At 37.2% G+C, this 21,416-nt stretch overlaps 1 protein-coding gene across 1 annotated transcript in view; it reads left to right on the top strand.

Annotated features, from left to right (window-relative positions):
- EPHA3 (EPH receptor A3) overlaps positions 1-21,416 on the top strand; it is a 176,293-nt gene that overhangs the window by 41,406 nt on the left and 113,471 nt on the right. Inside the window, 1 exon segment of the mRNA XM_030945987.1 lies at positions 11,401-12,061. Within this exon segment, the coding sequence (XP_030801847.1) occupies positions 11,401-12,061 (661 nt within the window).

Here is a 21,416-nt window from a genome sequence, read left to right as displayed (position 1 = left end):
TAAGCTGTGTAGGGCCATGACTTCCTTGCTGTGCAAGTTCAATTTTCCATGTGGTGCTTAGAGGTCAGATGCACATTTCTGTACTCTTCATAAGAAAAATACATCAGAGGGAGAGACCATTTTAGCCAGGTATTCTGTTTGTGCTGTTTTAATTTGCCTTACCCAGACAGTGGTTCTTTCTTAAGGGCGGTGAATTTTAATTTATGTTTTAGAACATCGTATTAGACCATCTTGAGAAACATAAGCTTGTATCCAAAATGTCCCAGACTGAGCAATACAAACAATTTATCATTTTTTATAGAGGTCAAAAATGCTTAATTAAAGACAGAAATTACAATATAAAATAAATATTGTGGTATATAGAGTATGGCCTTTATAACAAAAAGTTATGCTTTACTATTTTTAAAAAAAGAGTTCTTATATTTTTAACTTCTTGGACTCTCTGCCCGCATAATTATGTTTAGCAGAAGTTCTAAGTCTAAGCAATTTCTTCTAAAACTGTGGTATCAGTAAGCATATAAATAATATTTTATTATTTCCTTTCCAAAATCTCTGTATATAGTGAACAAAATGTTAAATGTGTTTAAATTATATTTAGGCATGTGAAAAATGATTTTGCAGCTTTTTCACTGACTTCTTATACTCAATTTAAGTAAATAACTGTCTTACCAATAATGGCAACAAAATGATTTTTCTATTGGAAGTGTTCTTATTTATGGAGTGAAATAAGTGCAGTGTAATTACAGTAAACACAATTTCTCATTTAGTAGAAAATATATTGCATCTAAAATTAGCAGATTGGAATATTCCAGAATGTTTAATGCATAAATTATAAAACTCCTAGGTATAAAGTGTGTGTTTAACATCACCTGCATAAAATACTCCTATAAGTTCAAAGCTATGTTGTGGGGTTTTTAGTTTGGTTTTTCTTGTTTTTCCTGACAATTGAAATGGATAAACAAATTTCCATTTTTGGTATGCTTGGGGCACAAATTGCTGTTTTCATGACAAAAATTTTAGTCTTTACACTTGGAATTTTGGTATATGGAATATGAGGCTTGGTGTAGTCAAAGATAATGTTTATTTGATGGTTTATTTGTTTGCCTGACTCCTTTGCTTTTGGATGCAGCACCACTGAGGTTCATCAGCAGTAATTTCATTCAGTATCACCTCAAAAATAGAACTTCTCTTGTTATTGCTATCAGCTTCCTGTGTTCTCCATCTCTTTTTCTGCTGCTGTAAGTGGCATGTGAGTTCAGTTCAAGCTGGAGTTCTCATTTCCCAAAACATTCCCAGTTGGGATGTTGGCTCTGGGACATGTGAATATGAAACAACTCTGAAATGCACTTCTGGACTTCATTGCCTATCAGTAAATCTGTGTTCCTGCCTGTATTTCATGGGTTATAAATCAGCAGTGATACTCGATTTTTCCTGTTTCCTGTGGCTTGAAGCCCATTCCAAGTGTTTTCATGTCCTGGGTTTCTCACTAGGTCCCATCCATCTTCTAGGGAAGAATTCTGATGCCAGCAATGGAAGGGATTCTGACAGCTCAGGTTCTTTGTGGGTTTTGATTTTCACTCTCACAATGTGTTCAGTTGGACCCTGGGAAGCAAGGGACTGAAGCTGAAGATCTGAAAGAGTGTTGCATACACGTGGTGGCTTGGCTAACCAAGTATATTAAAATGTAATTTTTATCTCTGCTTTATGGGACTTCAAAGACTTAACTCACCCAGAAAGGCTGTGATGGCCTTATATCAGAGTCTTGAAATTGAGTCTTTATCAGAAACATAAATAATTTGACACTGTCCCTGGCCTTGGGGCAGGAAAAGACCAGAGATAGGGGGAAGGTTGGTTTGTCTGTCTGCCTTTGGGTTGTGATTCACCCATTTCTCTGGAGGTCATTGTCAGGACATCCTGGACGGCCATGTGGTTACTTCTGCTAGGCTACCTGGATGGCAAATACAGGGGCTCATTGTATTCTGGTTCAGAGTAAACTTTCACCTCTGGAGCACAATCCAGCAAAATAAATAAAACACTGAAATCTTTGTCTGATTTTTTTTTCTTTCCCTCTCTGCAGTCCCAAATGCAGAGAACCGAGTCAAACATACATTTATTGATGCACATTCCCAGCAGACTTCCATTTATCTTTAGTGTTTTGTGTTAAAAAATAACAAACCTCTCTCCTGTGCAGTTGTTTTCATTTTGAGCTTTTCATGTGCATGTAATCAGTGTCTTATAGAGCAGTGAAAGCTTAACTTTATTTTCTAACAGCAGGACCAAGAAGTGAGGCAATTTTGAATGTTTGAATACCAAACTTGCAGTGCAGTACAATTGAGTGTGTTCATAATCCAACATTATGACAAAGAAATGAAGCTTGAGGAAATAAAAGTAATATATGGAACTATTTTTGGCATTACAGCTAATGAACACTCTTCATCTTTAGGGTAATTCTCTGAACCATGTTTAATCTCTGCAGTAAGGTATTGGTGCCACTGATAATTACTGTAGTGCATTTCTGGAAGCATTTTGTGCTCCACTGTACCATAGTAAGCTAGAAAATGAAATTTAAGCCTCATATTTACATGCAAGGCCTAATGGAAGAATTTGGTGAGTAGAATTATAGTTCAGGAGTTTCTGTTCCTATTGATGTCTCTCAACCTCCCACAGAGCAAGTACACAAATATACCTATTTAATGAGATTTGAATTTGAGGTTCTTTGTGGGCCTTCTCTAAAATATGACAATACCTTTTAGTATTGGATGTGTCCTATTCCAAGAGACATTTGGCTCTTCCTTGGACTTTCAATGACCTGTGACCAGATTTTTTTTTTCAAGTGCTTGTTTGTGTATTCATCAGCTGTTTTAGCTAATGTTCTTCTTTCTGTTTACTCAAGAGTGGAATTGAACACACCTGAAAGCTGTAAAAGTATGATTAACTTTTGGGGGTTTTTTATGGTTGGTTGACTTTGGGTTTTTTTGTTTTGTTTTGTTTCTACAGGTAAAACTACGTATTCTTGTGGCATGCCTTTTTGTAGTTCCCAGTGTGGACAATTTATCAAGTAACAAACAGAAATTTTAGAAAACTATATATCTCCAATTTACTGCTACAGTATAGAACTGTGAACATCAGCTAATGCCATTGCTCCTCAAGAATCTTTGGTTAAAGTCCTGGTTGAGTTACTTCTGTTTATTTATCTCATATTAAATTAGGCATGAGTTCTTCTTTCATCCCTAGCCTGACACAGGAAAAGTAATTGTTTAATGATGTTTTAGAACCTTGAGAAATCAAGAGTGTCTTAGCCAGAGGTTGAGAAGATATCTGGACTATCTCCAGAATTCCCGGTCTAATTACTTTCTTCTTTATCAACTGAAACAAATTTATCTTCAGAAAATATGAAATGTCAATGAAATATATGTTCCTGTATTAAACATATTTTTCAATTAGAATAACTGGAAATATGTGCACAGAATGAACTTTTCTTAATTGTATGGTGAGGAAATTAATTTCCAGTGAGTTACAGTAAAAAGATAATAATTACCACCTCTCTTTTGACTCAGCAGTTGACAAAAGAATAATTACCTTTTTGGAGGTATTTTTAACTTAGCCTTTTAAACATAATGACTCTTGTCTGATTTTAGCGTGTGTTTAATTTTCAAGACCCTATATGATAGCTATATTTAAAAAGTAGTACATGTGCTATTTTTATTTACTGCCTTTTTTTGCAGTACTTCCAAGCAAGGGATTGGAGGCAACAATATGAGTATTATGCTTTTCAGGTACATTCATGACTATTTTGGCTTGTCCTCATTAAAGGGGAGGTATGATGGCTGAGACAGGATTTCAGAGGCTGTTTTCTTCTGTTTGCCTTCTACAGAAATAAAGAGGCAACTTCAGAAGGAAAAATGTATTTTATTGACAACTTAGAAGAATATCATAGTATAATTTAAATGCCTTTACTGAAGAATGCAGTTTTCAATGAAAGGATAAACTCATGAATGAAAAGGAAGCCTCCTTAAGTAGTTACTAAGAAATTATTCTAAAGATGGAAACATGAAGATATGTGAATGTATAGTTGCCCAGCTGAAAATATATAAATAGAGATAAAGAGAACATATATAAAGGATAAGGATAATATATCCTTTATAAAGGATATAAAAAGAACACTGCCATATGAACAGAGTTAAAACCAAAATAACCCAAATACCTTTAAATTATGGTAATTACTCTGAGCAGCCTTTTATGGGATTGATTGTGGGCTCCAGCTGTCATGGAAGTTGTTTGAGTTTTCAGATTAAATTGTTACCTCACATGGAGCTATGAAGCATTAGCTATGTGTCACTCACCCAAATTAAAGGTTTCCATTTCTAGATTAGCTCCCCATCTGGGTTGTGCCAGGGAGTTGAAGATTTCTGTGGAATCAAGGTCTTTCAGAAGGGGCAGAGTCACAGCTCTTGCCTTTATGTGCAGGATTACATCCAGTGTTGGGATCTTCAAGATTTTATTGTGTTGGAAGCCAGAGATCCTGGAGCTTTTCCTCAGCTTTTCCATGAAGATGGCTGTGCAAAATCCCAGCTCCCTTGAACTGGAGGTCCTCTGGAGCTGGAGGGAGACTGCTCCACTCAGCAGGAACCTTTGCAGTGTTACTTTGGGGTGACACCACGCTGGGGTGGCTTTGCCATCATCAAATCTGCTGCAAAGCTGGAAATAGGGACACAAACTTTACAGCATACAACTCTTACATTTCCTTTCTCAGCTGTGTTGTTCTCACCTCCTGCTCAGTACAGGGTTAATCTGCTCCTACAAGAGGGCTAAAATTGTCCTGCACAAGATTGGGAATAAGTTGCACCTCTGGACTGGCTGGTGTGGTGTGACTGTGTTCTGGATCCAGCATTGCTGTTTCTCGTCTTTCTACATTGCCAATTTATTTATTCAGGGCCTGTGCAAGGCACTGGTTGAAGGACACATTGCTCCAGGAGCAGCTGGAGTAAGGATGCCTGGTTTTTTTTTTTTTTTTTCCTTCTGTTCAGTTTTGCACTTAGAAAACAAGCAAATATTGTTTGGATTAAAGGGGGAAAAAAAAGTCTGCTATGTGAAATTTACTCAGAACTCTGTATCCCTCTTTGGTTTAATCATCTAAGAACAAATGAGATTTTCTGTTGGGAAGTAGTTTTATATGGATTTGTGTTCCTTGCCCTTGTGCAGTAGTACTGCCAATTATATTTATTAGCCCTAAATATTAAACAGCTGGAAGGATTCCATTGTATATAAATAAGACATTTGAGACCTGGAAGGTTGCCATTTCTAATACAGCCAGCTGGTGCTTTTTACAGTTACATTCAGCACAACACTACTGAATTTCACTTCCATTGAGTGTTGTGTTAATGACAATAGGAGAATGTGGGGTGGTTTGGGATTTCTCTAGGAAATGCCATTGTGTAAAAATACATTGTTCTGAAAGACTGGCTAGCAGGGAAATGTTATATTATGCACCTGTTTTGTGCATTTTGATGTAAATATTTTTTTTGTTTATGTGTTTTGCTGGCAAATCCAAAACAAGAAACTGCAGGGGCTTTTCAAATGTGAATTTTTAAGTGTTCTTGTGCCACAGATGTTTTTCACTTTCTCTGTTGTGGTGCTGTTTTCCTATTTAAGTAATGGTTTCATTTTTAAAAAATCCTGCTTGCTGATGCTTCTGAAAGTATTTGCTCATTCTTTGATTTTATTTTTTTTAATGCAGGCATCATTGTTATGGTACAAGAAATAGCTAAAATAGTAACAAAATTATTGCCCCATTATTAATTTGTTCCTAATCTATTTGTTAGAAAACTGAGGCATAAATGTGGGTATATATATATATTCCTGTTTAGGTAACAAACAAACAGTTTGGAGAAGTGGATTCTTCCCACTTTTGATTGACTGTGTCCTGATTATTTCTTTGTAATCACTGCCTGTGTGGGTGGCTACATCCAGTTTTTGGTGCTGGGTAGTGCTTTGGGTGAAGCAGAGGATGGAGCTGGACAACCTGATACTTTTTATTTGTGTTAGTATTGAAAATTTACAGGAGCTGATTGTTATGAGCTAAATGTCATGTCTAACATTGTGTGAAATAATTCCTTGAAGACACATTTTTTTCACCAGACTGTCGCATCCACAGCTTTGTGTGAGATCTATCTTGGGTAAATTTCCATCTCTGAAATAGCTACACTTATAGGCTGAATCTTACCTATTTATTCAATGCTTGTGGAGAAAGGTTCTTTTATAAAAATTATTGTTCAATACAGATTTGAGCCATAGGGACTGTTGTTTTGAGAACTTCACAGAAAATGTGCTTAACCTGTGAGATAAATAAGATTAAAACCTGCTTCTCCAGGAGATATATAGTTTAGGGAAAAAATGAACCTGTAAATGCTTTTCTTATCCAAGCTCTGAAGGGGTGTTTGAATGCTGGATTCAGATGTCTGTTAGGAAGTCAGATGTTTTCTTCCTTGTGGTGACCTTTTTACCTCACTGTGATTAAGAGGCTTTTGCTTGCTGATGGGTGAGAATCAGCTGTCCTTACAAATTTGATGATGAAGTACTCTTCTGTCTGCCAGTTAGAGATGGGGGAGAAAAGATGCTTTTCCTCATCTTTCTGCAATTTGGTTTGATCATGAGTTGAGTATTCCCATGATAAGGTATGCACTCTTGCTTTCTCAATATTGTTTATGTGTGCTTAGATTCTGTAAGACAGTTATTTATTATAATATTTATTTTTATTTCGCAGTTCTTTAAAAGTTCAGAAGCATAACTGTATGGAACAGAGATCTGACTGGTTTGGATAATTTGGGATAAATTTGGGGCTAGGTGTATGGTAAAATGCTAGACCTCAGTTTTTCATGGGGAAGTTTAGTATCTGAGTACTCTAAATGAGTTTCTCATGTCGCCTGAGCACTCAACAGACAAGATATTAATATTTTGTCTTGGTTGTAATTCTGACACTCTTGCTTAGCTATGAAGAATCTCAAGTTCTAGGTTGAAGCTATGAATGCACCACAGTCTGTCTTATGAATGTTTGTGTGATGGAAATGATAATTTCACTGTGTGTATAACTTAATCAGAAAACTCTTGCAATGCAATTTATTCTTCCATTTGCAACTTAGAAAAAACTAAAAACCTCTGGCTAGAGCCAGTGGCCTGAGGTAATTTCATTGATTTTTGAATGTCAAATGCAGAAAAAAAATTTCCATGGCACTTTTAAAGTTTCTTAAAATCCCAAATCAGATCATTCTCTGTCCTCTGATCTCAGTTGGTTGGTATTTATGGGCCTTGAATCAGCATCTTTGGTGATGTTATGAGGAAAGTTTCCATACTGATGAGCTGCCCTGGAATGCATCCTCCTATAATATGGTCATCACAGGGTTTTTTTAATAGCAACCTTTCAGAGCTCTTGCATCCTGCTACTATTTTGTTAAGCTTTTAAACAGCATGTGGGGAGGTTCTTTTTTTTATTTAGACTTGAATTATTTTAATGCTCATCTCAATTTGGAGTTTTATACTGTGTAGTTAGTTTTATAGCAATGTGATGCTGACTGAAAAAGGGGTTTTTTTTTTTTGCAATCACACAGTTGCATATATGTTGTATTGTAAATCACAAAATATCCCTCTGTTTCTTATTATAATTCAGATTTTTTTTAATTATGATGAATAAAAAGACACAAAAAGTGATGTCACAGGCAGGATGAAAGAATTGAGATCACTCATGTCCTAGATTCCCACATTGAGAGGGAGCTTTTCATTGAGGCTGCTCATGACATCCTAGAAACGTTCTACATTCACTTCTGTACATTTTCTTTTGTAAAGAAATTGCATTTCCTTTTGTGAAGAATTGCAAAAAATAAACCAAAGCCTTAAGTCCAGCACAGTGCCAGATCTTGGAGAAGAAAATCCTTTTTGGCCCAACTTTGTCACTCAGAGACATGAGTTAGACCCTCTCACTGGGGATCTGGAGGTTTTTCTCCACCACTGAAAGCAATCTCTTGTTTCCTGTCATTAACAGTATCCAAAGAAGATTTTAAAAAGTGAAAAGCAAACAAAAGAACATTTTCCAAAAGCCAGAGTACATGCTGGGAAGGGAGTGGTGCTATGGCACTTCTGGAAATGCTTCAAAAGTATTGAAAGTGCCTGAAGGCATCAGGGGAATATGACATAAATACTGTGTAATAATAAGAATTCAGAACTTGTGGCCCACATCATTCTGTCATAGAGTCCCTGAGACTTTTTGATAAACATCTTCCTAAAAAAATTTGAATTTATCATTCCTATTGGACTTGGAGGAGGATAATCCTGTCATTTCATCGTTCCAGAATTTAGGACTTGCCTAATAATTTCCTCTCTAGCAATGGACAAGACTGATAAATATCCATTAGTTTTGTACAGTATTGAAAGAAAGAAATTCCAGCTGGGACAACTCACAGTGTAATGCTTCATGGACGAGAGCTGCACAAGATTTAGTTTTTATTTGTCACTTTAGTGTCATTTGGTTGATAATAAATTAGGCCAATGTCCCCAGGTTGGGTCTGTTTTGTCCATGGCAGTAACTGGTGAGTGATCTCTCTCTCTCCTTATCCCGACCCACAAGTGTTTTGTTGGATTTTCTCTCCCCTGTCCATCCGTTTTATTATTTTCCCTGCTTAATTCCATTCCTGAATAATAATAACTGTCTATTTGTTATGTTTAAATTTTTTAAAAAGAAGTTTTGTAACTACTATAACTTTGCAGAGCAAGTTGAACACATGAATTGCAAGTACCAAAATAAAATTAAAACAAATATGAATACAGGTGTTTGAGAAACCTTACTTAGTAAAAAACCCTCAATGTTCTTGATTATCTGTTTATCATTAAGATCCCTTGAAATGGCAATACAGAGGTTTACTGGGAAGAGTTGCAATGTATGAACAATGCAAATGTACTGCTTGTTTTATACTTTGATAATGATAATTATTGAATTTCCAAATGTACTCAAATGTTGTACATGTTGGGATTTGAATGCACTTCCTGTAGTTTTGGTGAGTTATTTAATCGTTTTCAAATGAAATAGGTACAAACTCTACAGTTTTATAACTGTTAAAGTATTTTAGTCAAATTAGCACTGAGAGAATGGCATTTCCCTTCAGCAATGCTGTAGTATTAAATGATAGATCTAAAATTTTGTTGTTTATGTAAGTGGACTAACACAGACTTCCAGGCAATTTGATCTTCATTGAAAATTACTGAAATTATTAATTGAAAATTGTGGATGAAGAACATAGTAGTGATACTGCCTTTGTTATGCAAGTCCTATATCTACATTCAAAAGTCTGTTGTATAAGAAGCTTCTGGCAAAAAAATTTATCATGAGACTTGTTCAGAAAACTAACATCTTCCTGTGGAGATGTTTTAAACTGTGCCAGTTCCTGGTTTTGGCTCTATCTCCCTCTGGACATTTAAAATAGAACTGATTAGAAATTATGTGGAAATGATAACCACTGAATGACTTCTGAATCAGTGCGAGCTGCTTAAAATGTCTCTGAAATTTGGTCTCATTATCTAATCCTATCTAGTTTCATTCAGGTGTTGTTACTCAGTATTTACTTGTCCAGGTAAGAGCTGCAGATAAATCAGTGCATCCAGCTTCACTGGAGGCAATTATGGCTCTTTGAGGCATGGTTGGATCGTTGGCTCAGGGCCTGTGCTTGTGCAAGGACATCTGTCAGAGGAGGGCCCTTCACTCAGTTTTGGGAAGCTGGCCGAGGCTGGGAGCCAGGGTCCAGCTGCCTCTTCTGCAGGCGGCAGCTCATCCTTGTGCGGCTGGTGCCAAGCTCTCAAGTGGCCATGGGCTCCAGTGTGTTAATTTTGATTTTAAAAGTCCCTGCACTGCTGGCTCTTTTTGGAAATAGATTCTGTTATGGCATGCTGCAGCATATCAGCTGCTGTAGACACATCCAAGATTGTGTTTTAAACTCTGTTGAACTAGTCAGGAAGAGATAAAACTTGTGTATAGTCAGGTCTGTAAAGTGAATTGCAGTAAACTTGGTTTCAATTAAAGGAAAGAGTATTTACACTGCTTTTATCTGCTGGTTTAATGACATGGTTTAAAATCACATCTTCAGTGCTGTGTGGAGAATTTCATTGTGCAGACCAGCTCTTAGTCAGATCAAAACTTCCTTAAATTAGTGGGTTGAGACTGAGAACTCTCAGATGCTACTCTGATATGTCCATGTTTTTTTTCCCTTTCTTTGTATATGTGTGTGATACACATGCATTGTAACCCAAGAAACTGTAAGCACTTCTGCACCATGGTTTTTGTCTTTATAGTGGGAATAGTTCTTTCCTCTCCTACTGTCTGCATTATAGTGAAGTCCTGTAACAAAAGGTGCTTCTTTAAAACAAGTAATTATTAGACTGAGATCTTAAATACAAAATTGATATTACTTGATTTTTGAGGGAAGATGTTCTTCTGGTAGAAATTCTTCTTTGTCTCCCTTCCTCAGGAGTGGCAGGGACTTCTGACATTGATTCTCCAGTTTTTGTTGTGTGTTTTTCTTATTTTTTCCCATGATTGGGTAAATATTCCTCTTTGGTAGTGTGACTTTGGACACCAGGTAGGACTGGTACATGAGTCATTCTCAAGTAGGAAGCCCCTTCCTTCATGTTTTGGGTCAAGAGAATTTATCAGCTGAGGACTGCTGTAAAAACAAATCATGACCCTGTGTTCTTCCAAAACCATTTCAGTGTCACAGTCTGTGTGGGCCACAGAAGAACCAACTAATCAAGTTATGGCAAATTGGTAGTAATTCTTAGTTCAGCTCAACCCAGTTTCCAGAGTTATTGTTTGTCCAGAGTACACATATCCCAAGGAAAATCAATTGTCATGCTTTGAATAAATGTAAAAATGTAACATTTTATTGCAACTGTATGGAATTTCAGTTGGAGCCCTTGGCTTGTGTTTAAACTTAAAAATAAAGCTGGTTCCAACAGTGCAAATGTGTGTTGTCCTTGAGGATCTCCTCCATCTGAGGTGAGTGTAGTTGTTGTAGAGGCATGGAATTGTGGGTGAAAGGACAGCACTGCTCATTGTTTAGGAAATCACAGGCTTTTAGTAATGCAAAACCGCTGTAGCATCTCTTTCATCCACCTTGAAGTAACTTGGTAAAAACTGACTTGTTAATGGGGAATTCTATGTTCATTTAAGATGTTCCTAGTTTTTATTAAGAAAAAAGTAAGAGGAGGTTCAACCAGGACCTTATTGTTTATTTTATAGTGATGCCCAAGCAAAGTTATTTTTGCTTTTTCACAGCTTTTGGTCTAAACATTATTTTTGTTGGCATAATAATTCATCTAAACACATTTTCTTTTCTTCTTTTTTTTATTTTGTTGATCCAGTGGGAAGAGATCAGTGGTGTTGACGAGCATTACACTCCGATCAGAACTTACCAAGTGTGCAATGTCATGGATCACAGCCAGAACAATTGGCTGCGGACGAACTGGATCCCGCGCAACTCGGCTCAGAAGATCTACGTGGAGCTCAAGTTCACCCTGAGGGACTGCAACAGCATCCCCCTGGTGCTGGGCACCTGCAAAGAGACCTTCAACCTCTACTACATGGAGTCTGACGACGACCACTCGGTCAAGTTCAAGGAGCACCAGTTTACAAAGATCGACACCATCGCGGCCGACGAGAGCTTCACCCAGATGGACCTGGGCGATCGAATCCTCAAGCTGAACACGGAGATCCGTGAGGTGGGGCCCATCAGCAGGAAGGGCTTCTACCTGGCTTTCCAGGACGTGGGCGCCTGCGTTGCCTTAGTGTCAGTGCGGGTCTACTTCAAGAAGTGCCCTTTCACCGTCAAGAACCTGGCCATGTTCCCAGACACGGTGCCCATGGACTCCCAGTCGCTGGTGGAGGTGAGGGGCTCCTGTGTCAACCACTCCAAGGAGGAGGAGCCCCCCAAGATGTACTGCAGCACGGAGGGAGAGTGGCTGGTGCCCATCGGGAAGTGCTTGTGCAACGCTGGCTACGAGGAGAGAGGCTTTGCCTGCCAAGGTAACCGTGCCCTGCGTGCCCGTGGCTCTGCTCTGAGCTGGGGCTCCCCCTGCTCCCTGTGTTGGGCTGTGCTCCTTTTCTCCAGGTTCTGGATCCCTGCAGAAATACCAGTCAGTTAGGTGGGAAAATTGCTGTGCAAATGGGGTTTGGTCAAGCTATGTTAATAACGTAATCTGCTAAAAATATTTGGTAAGAGTCAACAGCTGATTTTTAGTAGCACATTGTGCTGCAAATCTAGCCTCTCATACCACTCTTGGACCTTCTTCCAGTTTACAGTGGTCTTCTTAAATGTTTGTGTCAAAAAAGTGATTTTTTTACAGTGTCTTCTTGTCTTTTATGCTTTGTGTCTTGATATATGACTTTTGCCACTGAGCTCTGTTGATTAATTGGGATTGGTTGGTAAAAAACATGTGGTATTGCTCCTATAGCAAAATTACTAAATGCAGATACATTTGGAAGATTAATAGTTAAAGTTTATTAATAAATACTCATGTATTTTAACTCAATTTTCTCCAAACTTTTGATTTCTGCAGACTGTGGTTGTGTGAACAAGAGTACACTGGCGATTTGGATTTTTTTACAGAAATGCTCTTTAAAATCTTAGAGAAATGTGTGTTGGATTTACTAATTTTAGTATTAGCAAAGATGATAGCAGCTAACATATTTATGCTTTTTGTAAATTTATAAACGTTTTGAAGTTTTGTGCAGATTTGGTCTTTTCACAGTGTGCCTTGAGGGGTGCTGGCTGTGGCAAAGGGTCTTCTGTTAAATACATAAGTAAAAATTAAACAGTACTGACTGGCAATCCCATGGTTGGAAGCAGAATAGCTGAGATGTTTACTGTGGGGGTGTGTGTATGTGTAGAACAGAAAATTTAAAGTATTCTGAGCCTGGGTGGGACAGTCCCTACTCCTTTTTAATTAGTCCTACAGCAATACTTATGTCAGACAGTTAAGTTGGGGGGGGTTACTGAGAACCCAACAAAACATAGCCATGAGTTTTTCTCAGAAAATGACAGGGGGACATCTGGGGGAAGGGATAAGAGTGTTCTTTGATTTTTCTTTTAAGTGGATTTTAAATAATCTTTTGCCCTTGAATAAATTGAGTAGCCAGGTCCGAGGATGCTGTTCTAGGGTTAGATACTGTTACTTATAAAAAACAAAGTAAGCCTGAATTCAGGGGAGGATATTTTATTGTTCAGAAATACTTTCTCCGGGGCCTCCTACAGCACTTAGAAATGCTAAAACATGAGTGAATCCTTTATCCTCTGTGTATATTCTTGCTTGCTGCAGAGCCTCTGTTCCTGTAAATGGTTGGCAGCTGTTGGTTTAGAGTTTCAGTCACATGTGAGCACACACTACAACTGCGCAAAAGTAAAGCTAGATAAATTAAAATAAACTTTTATTAAAAGCAAGTTCTCAAATGCTTGAGGCAGGCCAAGCAGCTCCTACTGAGTTCTGCAGAGAAAATCAGATCATAGAATGAATATATTTTTCTGGTTTGGTTTTTTTTTCTTTTTCACTCACTGTTGATCAAGGGGGTTTTATATGATGAAGCCATTAACAATAGCAACAGGTCCTTCTGGTTTATTCTGATTTAACATAGAATGTTCTGCTAACTTTTATTGGAAGTCATATTGATCAGATCCTTTCAGTGTGCTGTGATTGAAGTAGCTCTTTAAAATCAGGAACTCAAAACCTCACATTTGTTGGCATCGGTGGCGCAGCAGGAGTTGGAAAACTCAGAAAACCAGTTCAGCTTTGACCTCAGGATCAAGGCTGCTCCTGCATCTTTCCTTTTCTTTTTCTTCTCTCCTTCTCTTGCTCCATCTTTTAGGGTGTTTAAGGATTTTTGTGTTTGTTTAAGGATTTTTCTGTTTGTTTGGGATTTTTTGGTTTGTATTTTTGGGATTGAAAGGGCAGTAGAATCAGGATTGTGGCAATGTAACCCCAGAATGGTGTTACAAGCATGGGCTGGAATGAAGACACGGCTTAGGAAAAATAAGTTTTAGTTGAAATCTGAAGGAATAAGTAGTAGTAGAGGTTATTGTCTTCCCAGTGGCTGAAAACATCTAAGATCTCAAGCTCAAGATCTTAAGAAATCACTGCTTGATCCTATGTTCAGACTGTTTCTGATTTTGTTTGTTTCCATAATGCTGGTTTCATAAACAATGTCATTTTGCATTAGCAGGAGATGATCACTGAGAACTAAAATGAAGGACCTTAATGGTGTAAGATGAGCCTATTTAAATTCCATTCAGAACAGCTTTTCTTTGTACTTGGAAAATTAGGCACAGTCATGGCCTCCCAAATAACACAAGTGTCACCAATTTCCTTAACTGCTTTCTTTTCTCTGCATAACCAGGAAAAGTCAACATAAACTCAGACCATTTTTTGTTATTGGTCCATGTTTTTGTAACACATTTATGTGTCAGTTGTGAAAAGCCAGCTCAGCTGATGAGTTCTTTCTGGGTGGAATATTGTTCTGCTCTGGATCCTGTTGACTGATTTTTTTCCTGTACAGCAGCGACGTCCCTACCTGTCAGTCAGCAAAAGAATTTCACTGTGACCATCCTTGTCCTCCCTATTGTGTGTTTGTGGAGCAAAGATTTCCCAAAAATTATACACTTGAGGTTAACAGCTTAAGATTTAATTCCTCCTCTAGTAAAGGCTTGTGCACCTGCTTGGTGTTTTGGAGGGATTAGAGTTTGTCTGAAATAAAGTAGGATGTGTTGGGGAGCAAGTCGGAAAAACCACACTTTCATACCCATTTTTCACCTTAATTAATACATATATTAGTTAATTAAAATGGTATCTATCATACATTGTAGGCTGTTTGTTATTACAGGTTTTTTAGCATCACAGTGATCCTGTCTATTTAATCTTATTTTAATATTTCATGGTTGAATGGGCCTTCTTCCTCACAATGTCTTTTATAAATTGTATTTTCCTGTCACTTTGACCAAACTACATTTTCCTGGCATCTTCTCTCTTAGAATCAGTGTGTTTTAATTATGGGGAAAACCCCCCAGCTAGTGGAACTACACACTAAGCTTAATGCTTTCTAATAATCTTCATCCTCTTCTTCAGTCAACAAGGAAAAAAATCATCATTTCAATTTGTTCCCCATCAAACAGGCAGAATAGATCAGGTTAGATCTGTTTTAATATTCTTTGCCTGACAATGACTAATGGCATCCTCCTAAGGAAGCTGAGAGAAAGTATAAGAAACTAAATAAAAGTGGTGCTTTCTGGGGTAAAGCTTCTCAAAAAGTCAGCCAATCTACTGCTGACTTTTTAAGATTTAAGACACATTTTGCAAAAAGGACTATGTACAATAAGAGTCAGTGACCAGTGTCTTGGTAATTTGTCTATATTTTGACTCATTTATATTTTTAATCTCTTAATTTTTGTGGCAATGAATGTCATATCTTGCCTTGTGTGGAAACCATAACTTCTTGCTGTGTTTAATCCTTCTCTTTTAGAGTCACTGGGATAGTCCCTGTATAGTGAGGAAATAGCTGCTCCCTTTTCAGCTTCCATATGAACAAATTCCAAGACCTCTTTCATGTGTAATATCTCTAATACCTCTTGTCTCAGCTTTTCTCCTCTAGTGGTGCCTTCTTTTTTAAAGGACAGACTGGTTGCTCTGTACCTCATTCTTTTTTGACTGCCTCTGTACATATTCAATGTAAACAATGTTGTTTTTATGAAAAAGGCAGAGTCTTGTGTGCAGTATTTAAGTTTCAAGTGCAGGAGGAGATCAGACAATGGCTTAGAGCTTGGAACAGCCCAGAGATTGAGTTAGAAAGGGGCATTCACATCACCTGCCCAGTGAGGGACCTGTACATGGAAAAGCTTTTATTTTGAATGCTATAGAAAAAATAGATCTCACTCTCTGAAGGCTGGTTAGTTGGGGTATTGATACCAAAATAAATGGGAAAATATAAGATAAATGGCAGAAAAACTATCTGTAGTTCTGTAATGATCTGGATGGCTCCTCAGGGAAATGGAAGCCTCATTTCAGGAGTTTTTTTTAAAGAATTGCAGTAGCCAGATGATAAAGGAAATCCTGCACTAACAGGTTTGGACTAATAAATCTTTTCCATCCTGAATGTGTCTATTCTGGTTCTTTCATGCACTTCATGAAGACCAGTTGGACATGAAAAATGTTATTTTTCATTACAGTATATTTAATTAGCAAGCCTGCAGTGGGCAATTGTTTATCCCTGTGGGACCATGAGTGAGCTTGAATCCTCTTTTGAAGGCTTCCAAGAGGTGACCCTCTAGACCAAAACCAAATTTTCTGGCTCTGTTTATCAAATGAAAAATTTAAATTGGTGGGCCTAAACAGAATGACCCAAAAAGCACAGAATAACATTTTCTGCATGGTGTTGTTTCAAGGTATAGTTCTAAATTTTAGTTGCTGGAATTAAGTAAGTCTGAACTTTAAATGTCTTATGTAAAGCTGTGTAATAAAGTTGTACGTTTTAATCATGAGTGACTGATACATTTTCTATAACAAAGTTAGAAGGAAAAAGAATGTAACCCAACAGTTCCTCCTTATGTGTTTAACTTTTAGCTATTAATCAGATGGATTGAATGAGAGAAAAGGGAGTGAGGGGTAAAGGAGGGAGAGGATAAGTTCACCCACTGTGCCTGCTTATTGCAAAAATGACTTCAGAAAATTTCCCCTAACACTAAATTTTTCAAGGTTTCAAGCTGTGCAGTGAGCATCTCCTAAATCATATTTCTCTCTCTGAGTTTCTGGAGATATGAAAGGAATGCCATCTGTGGCTGCTAAATCTGAACCATCACATCCATTGCTTAATTCTTTGAGTGGAATGACTGCTGCACTTGAGGTAAAAATATGTAAAACATCATTAATACCAAGGAAGCAAATTTCTCCAGACTTCTTTTTTTCCGCTATGCTTTAAATAACCATTTAGTCTCTGCATAACTAAATCTAATTTTTACTTTTCTAGATCAGTAAGAAAAAAATTATGACTTTGCATGTAAAGAGAAAAAGATACTGTGAGGAACTACTGAATTTTGTGCAAGTGAAAACAGAAAGAGGCCACAAATTCTTTTTGCAACTGCAAAGTTTCCCTTGGAATTAATTGAGTGGCTTGAATGTGTTACACTGCAAAAATGTGTGGCCTTAACTCTTAGACTCTGCACAGGAGTAATTATATTTGATAAAATATAGGCACTGATCATATGGAGATCATACAGTATAATAATGGTCCTATCAAAAAGTTTCCTTTTATGTGAAATCTGAAAAAACTGGAGATATAATTTTTTTAAGCAGAGGTCTGAGGTGTGTTTTTATTCCTTTGGTTTGTATTTTTTTGATTTTAAATAGCAGGACAGATGCTTTTTAAAAGGGCTCTTAGTCTTTCAAGCTGGTAAACTAAAATGACAGCAGCTATAAATTATGAATCACTTTATTTGTAAAATATTCATTGTTTTGATCCACTTTATATTCTGTAAGTACATAAACAGAGCACAACAGTGAAGGATTTACCTTCTAGCTTAGAATTTATTTAACTCTTACAAAAGTTATGTTGAGGATGTCCAGATGATTTTTATGGGAGAAGAATTACGTTATATTCAATACTTGCTAAAGATCCCAGCCAACTTTTTATGTAATATTTTCTGACAGTTACAAATTCGGAAAATATTCTCTAGTTTGTTCCTAGTAGATATAAAAATGCAAGTTTTTAAGGCAAAATTTATTGGCCACAAAGTTGTGATATTTGAATGCATTTGTTACACATCCTGAAGAAAAAAACCCCCAAATTCTGAAATTACTGAAAAAGAGATTATTTTTTGATACAATAATATACATATTCTTTCATACATGTAAGACAAGGGTTCTTTTGGCCCTTTTTAATTTCTTGAAAAAGGTTGTGATAGAAGTATTTAAAAACATGATTATAAATATTGATATAAAGTTTTTAACATTCGGTGATCAGAAGCTTGAATGTAATATTACTGTTAAGTGTTCTTAGAAAACTTAGCAATACATCTCTCCAAGTTGTATTGACACTACAGTGTCAATATATGGCAGGACTAGATAATTTAAAATTGAATTTTTGTATTTGAAACAAGGTGGGAAATAGAAATGTTCACTCAGAAATGATGGAAATATTTGCAAAAGCGTTAATGAATTACAAAATGGAACATAACACTGTTGTATGTTTGTTGAATCCAGATATGTCACCACTTTATAAGTGTTTGTTCTGCCACTTTGTGGGTGTGTTGGCAGTTTTTTCCTTGTCTCCCTTACCTGCTTTTCAAGCAACACAGTGACCGCCCCACTCCAAATCCTGACAAGGAGACTCCTCAAACATCCCACTGGAACCCAAACTTTCTCCAATTTAACAAGTTTGTGAAACATTCACTTGCTCTTATCCACACAGAAATATTTGCCTTAATTCTCTGACACTCACCTCTTCAGGAGAACCACCACTGAATTTATGGGCAGGATTTTCCTGCAGGAATCTCCTGGATGTCTGTCACTGAGAATCCTAAGGGATCTTGCTGGCATTTCCTTAACCTTTTCACTGGAATGGGTTCCCTTCTTCGGAGGTTTTAAGATTAAAAGCTAAATAATGAGTATCATCCTCAGCATGTTTTGCTCACCATGCCTTGGGTGATTTTTTAGTTTTGGAGTTGCATGAAGGTTGCATTGTCACTGGGAATTCAGGAAACTTTTTCCATTGAAAACTTTTTCCATTGGTTCCCTGCCACTGGCAGAGTTTATTGAGCCATTTGACAATCCCTTATTAGTTCCAGAGTGGGGCTTATAAAGGCTAACAGGGGTTTGCATTACCCCTGGCAGCTGGCACTAGGCTTTAAATAGAGAGCAATTGCAGCAAGAGCTGTGAGTTTTGATAACACTCAGCTCTGAAAATGCTTTCAGAGTAAGGACCATCTTGAAAGATGAGTACAAGATGAGGAGAGTCTTCTCTAAGTCTGCTGCTCCTCAGCGTGAAGCTCAAGATGTTGTCAAAACACGCTGTTGGCAGACATCTAAATAACCAGCAATTGATAGCAGACTTTATTGAAACACTCAGACTGTGGGAGAAGTAGCAGCATTTGCTGTTTCTTGGATGACAAACTCAATAACATTCAGTTCATTTGTAGTGTCTCATCCTCCTTGCGTTTGAAATTCTGTTATTCTGTCTGAAATTCAGTGTTATTTTTTACGGCGTGCCAGGAAAATAATAACTTGGACTTCACACAGCTTGTTTAGGGAGAGAAAATACAAAGTTCACTGCCTAAAATTTGTTTGTGGCTTCAGCTTTAAGTATCTGATACCCTGGCAATTAGTGTAGGTGGTGTTCTGAGGCAGGGATAGCCCTGAAAGATGACAAATCCTTCCCAGGTCAAGGAGGTGAACTATTTCACCGTCATGGCTCTGTGGGTTCAGTGCCTGTCTACTGTAAGGTTAAAATTTGATGTGATAATTTAGAACAGCTGCTCTTTGACAGGAAGATTCACTTTCAGCAAGGGAAGGAAAAGCCATATGGTAAAAGCTGATGCTGTGCCAGGCCTGAATAGCTGCAGAAGTGAAACAGGACAGTTCTCTTCAACAATATGCTTGAAATAAGGCATTTTGCTTGCCATTGGTGTTTCCAATCCGTGTGCTTTTTTGAATTGTAACTTAATTTTTTAAACTTTTTAGAAGTACTTTTTTTCTAGCTATTTTTATATAATACTTTTAATAAACAATCATGGTTAATTGACAGAAAAGGATGAGGGGCTTTAAAAATACACCATTTATTCATAGCCATATCCAGACCAGTCTTTGTACTCTAAATACATATCAAAGTTTTATAGAATGATTGCTTCAAAATTTTCAAGTAAATTACTATATATTTTTAGAGGTTGTGTCCCACACTTGACTAGAGATGCTTTTAGCAGAGTAATTCACTTAAGTGACACTGCTTTTGTTCACATACTTAAATTTCAGTAAACTGAGCATGTGAAATAGCCTGAAACCTCAAGAAATTAGTAATTCCCTGTGCTCATGCTAAACAGTAGTGGTCAGTAGGAATAGGGTGGTCATCAGGAGTTTGAAATCTTATGGAGAATTCATCTCTCCTCCAATATGGAGGAGGGGAATAATTTGTCACAAAAATTAGTTCTACATGAAAAAAACAAAACACTGACTCTTTTTGATGTGGCAGGAGAATAACAGAATAAATACTTAGAGTGCCCAGCTCTTACCTTGGGAAAATGCCACTAAACAAGTGACCAAAAATCTTCCCTCAGCAGTGCACTCCCATCTAGAAATAAAACTTTTTTTGGTGTATCCCATTCCCCTGCCTCCCCCTATAATGAGGATGGGACAAAAACCTGTTGTTTAAAGAAGAAAAAAATTGTCTTTCCTTCTCCTGGGAAAAAAATAGAAAGAAAGATAAAATCTCTGAGGTGATTCTAGTAAAGCAGTAAAAATATGTTGAAATGGTCATCTGTTACCCAGCTGAGCTAAGAAAAGACCTAAAGTGTGGCAGACATATTAAAGTAAAATATTAAACATGTTCTTTGATGTTTTGCAACTCAATACCGAGGTCACTTAGGCAGAATTTGACCTAACCTGACCAGCCCCTTTATCTCTGTAAGAGGTAATTCTGAGATTTGGGTATGCACATATAGAATTGTTTATTTATAAATGTCTTCTGTAGCAATTTTTTAATGCCACATTAATATTAGGATGGTGTAGAATCCAGTAAGTAAAAATTCCTCCATTGTTTTCCTAATGAAGGGCATAATGTAGTCCTTATTACTATTACAAAAAGAAATACAAGCAAATTATTCGATAATATATAATTCAGATTTAAAAAGAGCATCTCCAGCTGCTGTAATGTGCCTCTTTAGATGCCAGAACAACTTGAACTCTCTGAAGGTCTAACAGGATTTTTTTTCCCTGATTTTAGTAATGTGATCCTAATACTGAGATGACAGCTCTGGGCAGTTTATTTTAAGAAACTACTCTTCAAATCTGTTCTAGGAATTTTCAGGTTTTGCTCCCAAAAGGATAAAATGGAAAACTGAAACAGGGCTGGGGGACTGTGACTTGAAGTGGAGTCAAGGTGTATTAACCACGAGCATGAGATCACGGCTGCAGCTGCAAAAGTGGAGTTACCCTGGGCTGGAGGAGGAGGAGGCTGGATGGGAAGCAGGACATTTTAGCTGAAGAAGTAGCTGGTTAGAAATCTCAGGTAACCACAGCTAATGAACCTTCATCTTCATTAATTAATCAACCATTCCTTCAGCTGCCACTTTCGTGCAGTGTGTAATGTCTCTGGCTTTTTTGATTTTGAGTGTCCAGAGCCTTCACCTCGA

This window comes from Camarhynchus parvulus, chromosome 1, assembly GCF_901933205.1.
Source record: "Camarhynchus parvulus chromosome 1, STF_HiC, whole genome shotgun sequence".
NCBI classification, from domain to species: domain Eukaryota; kingdom Metazoa; phylum Chordata; class Aves; order Passeriformes; family Thraupidae; genus Camarhynchus; species Camarhynchus parvulus.
Note: the sequence above shows the minus strand (reverse complement) of the source record. Positions and strands in the feature narration are given on the sequence as shown.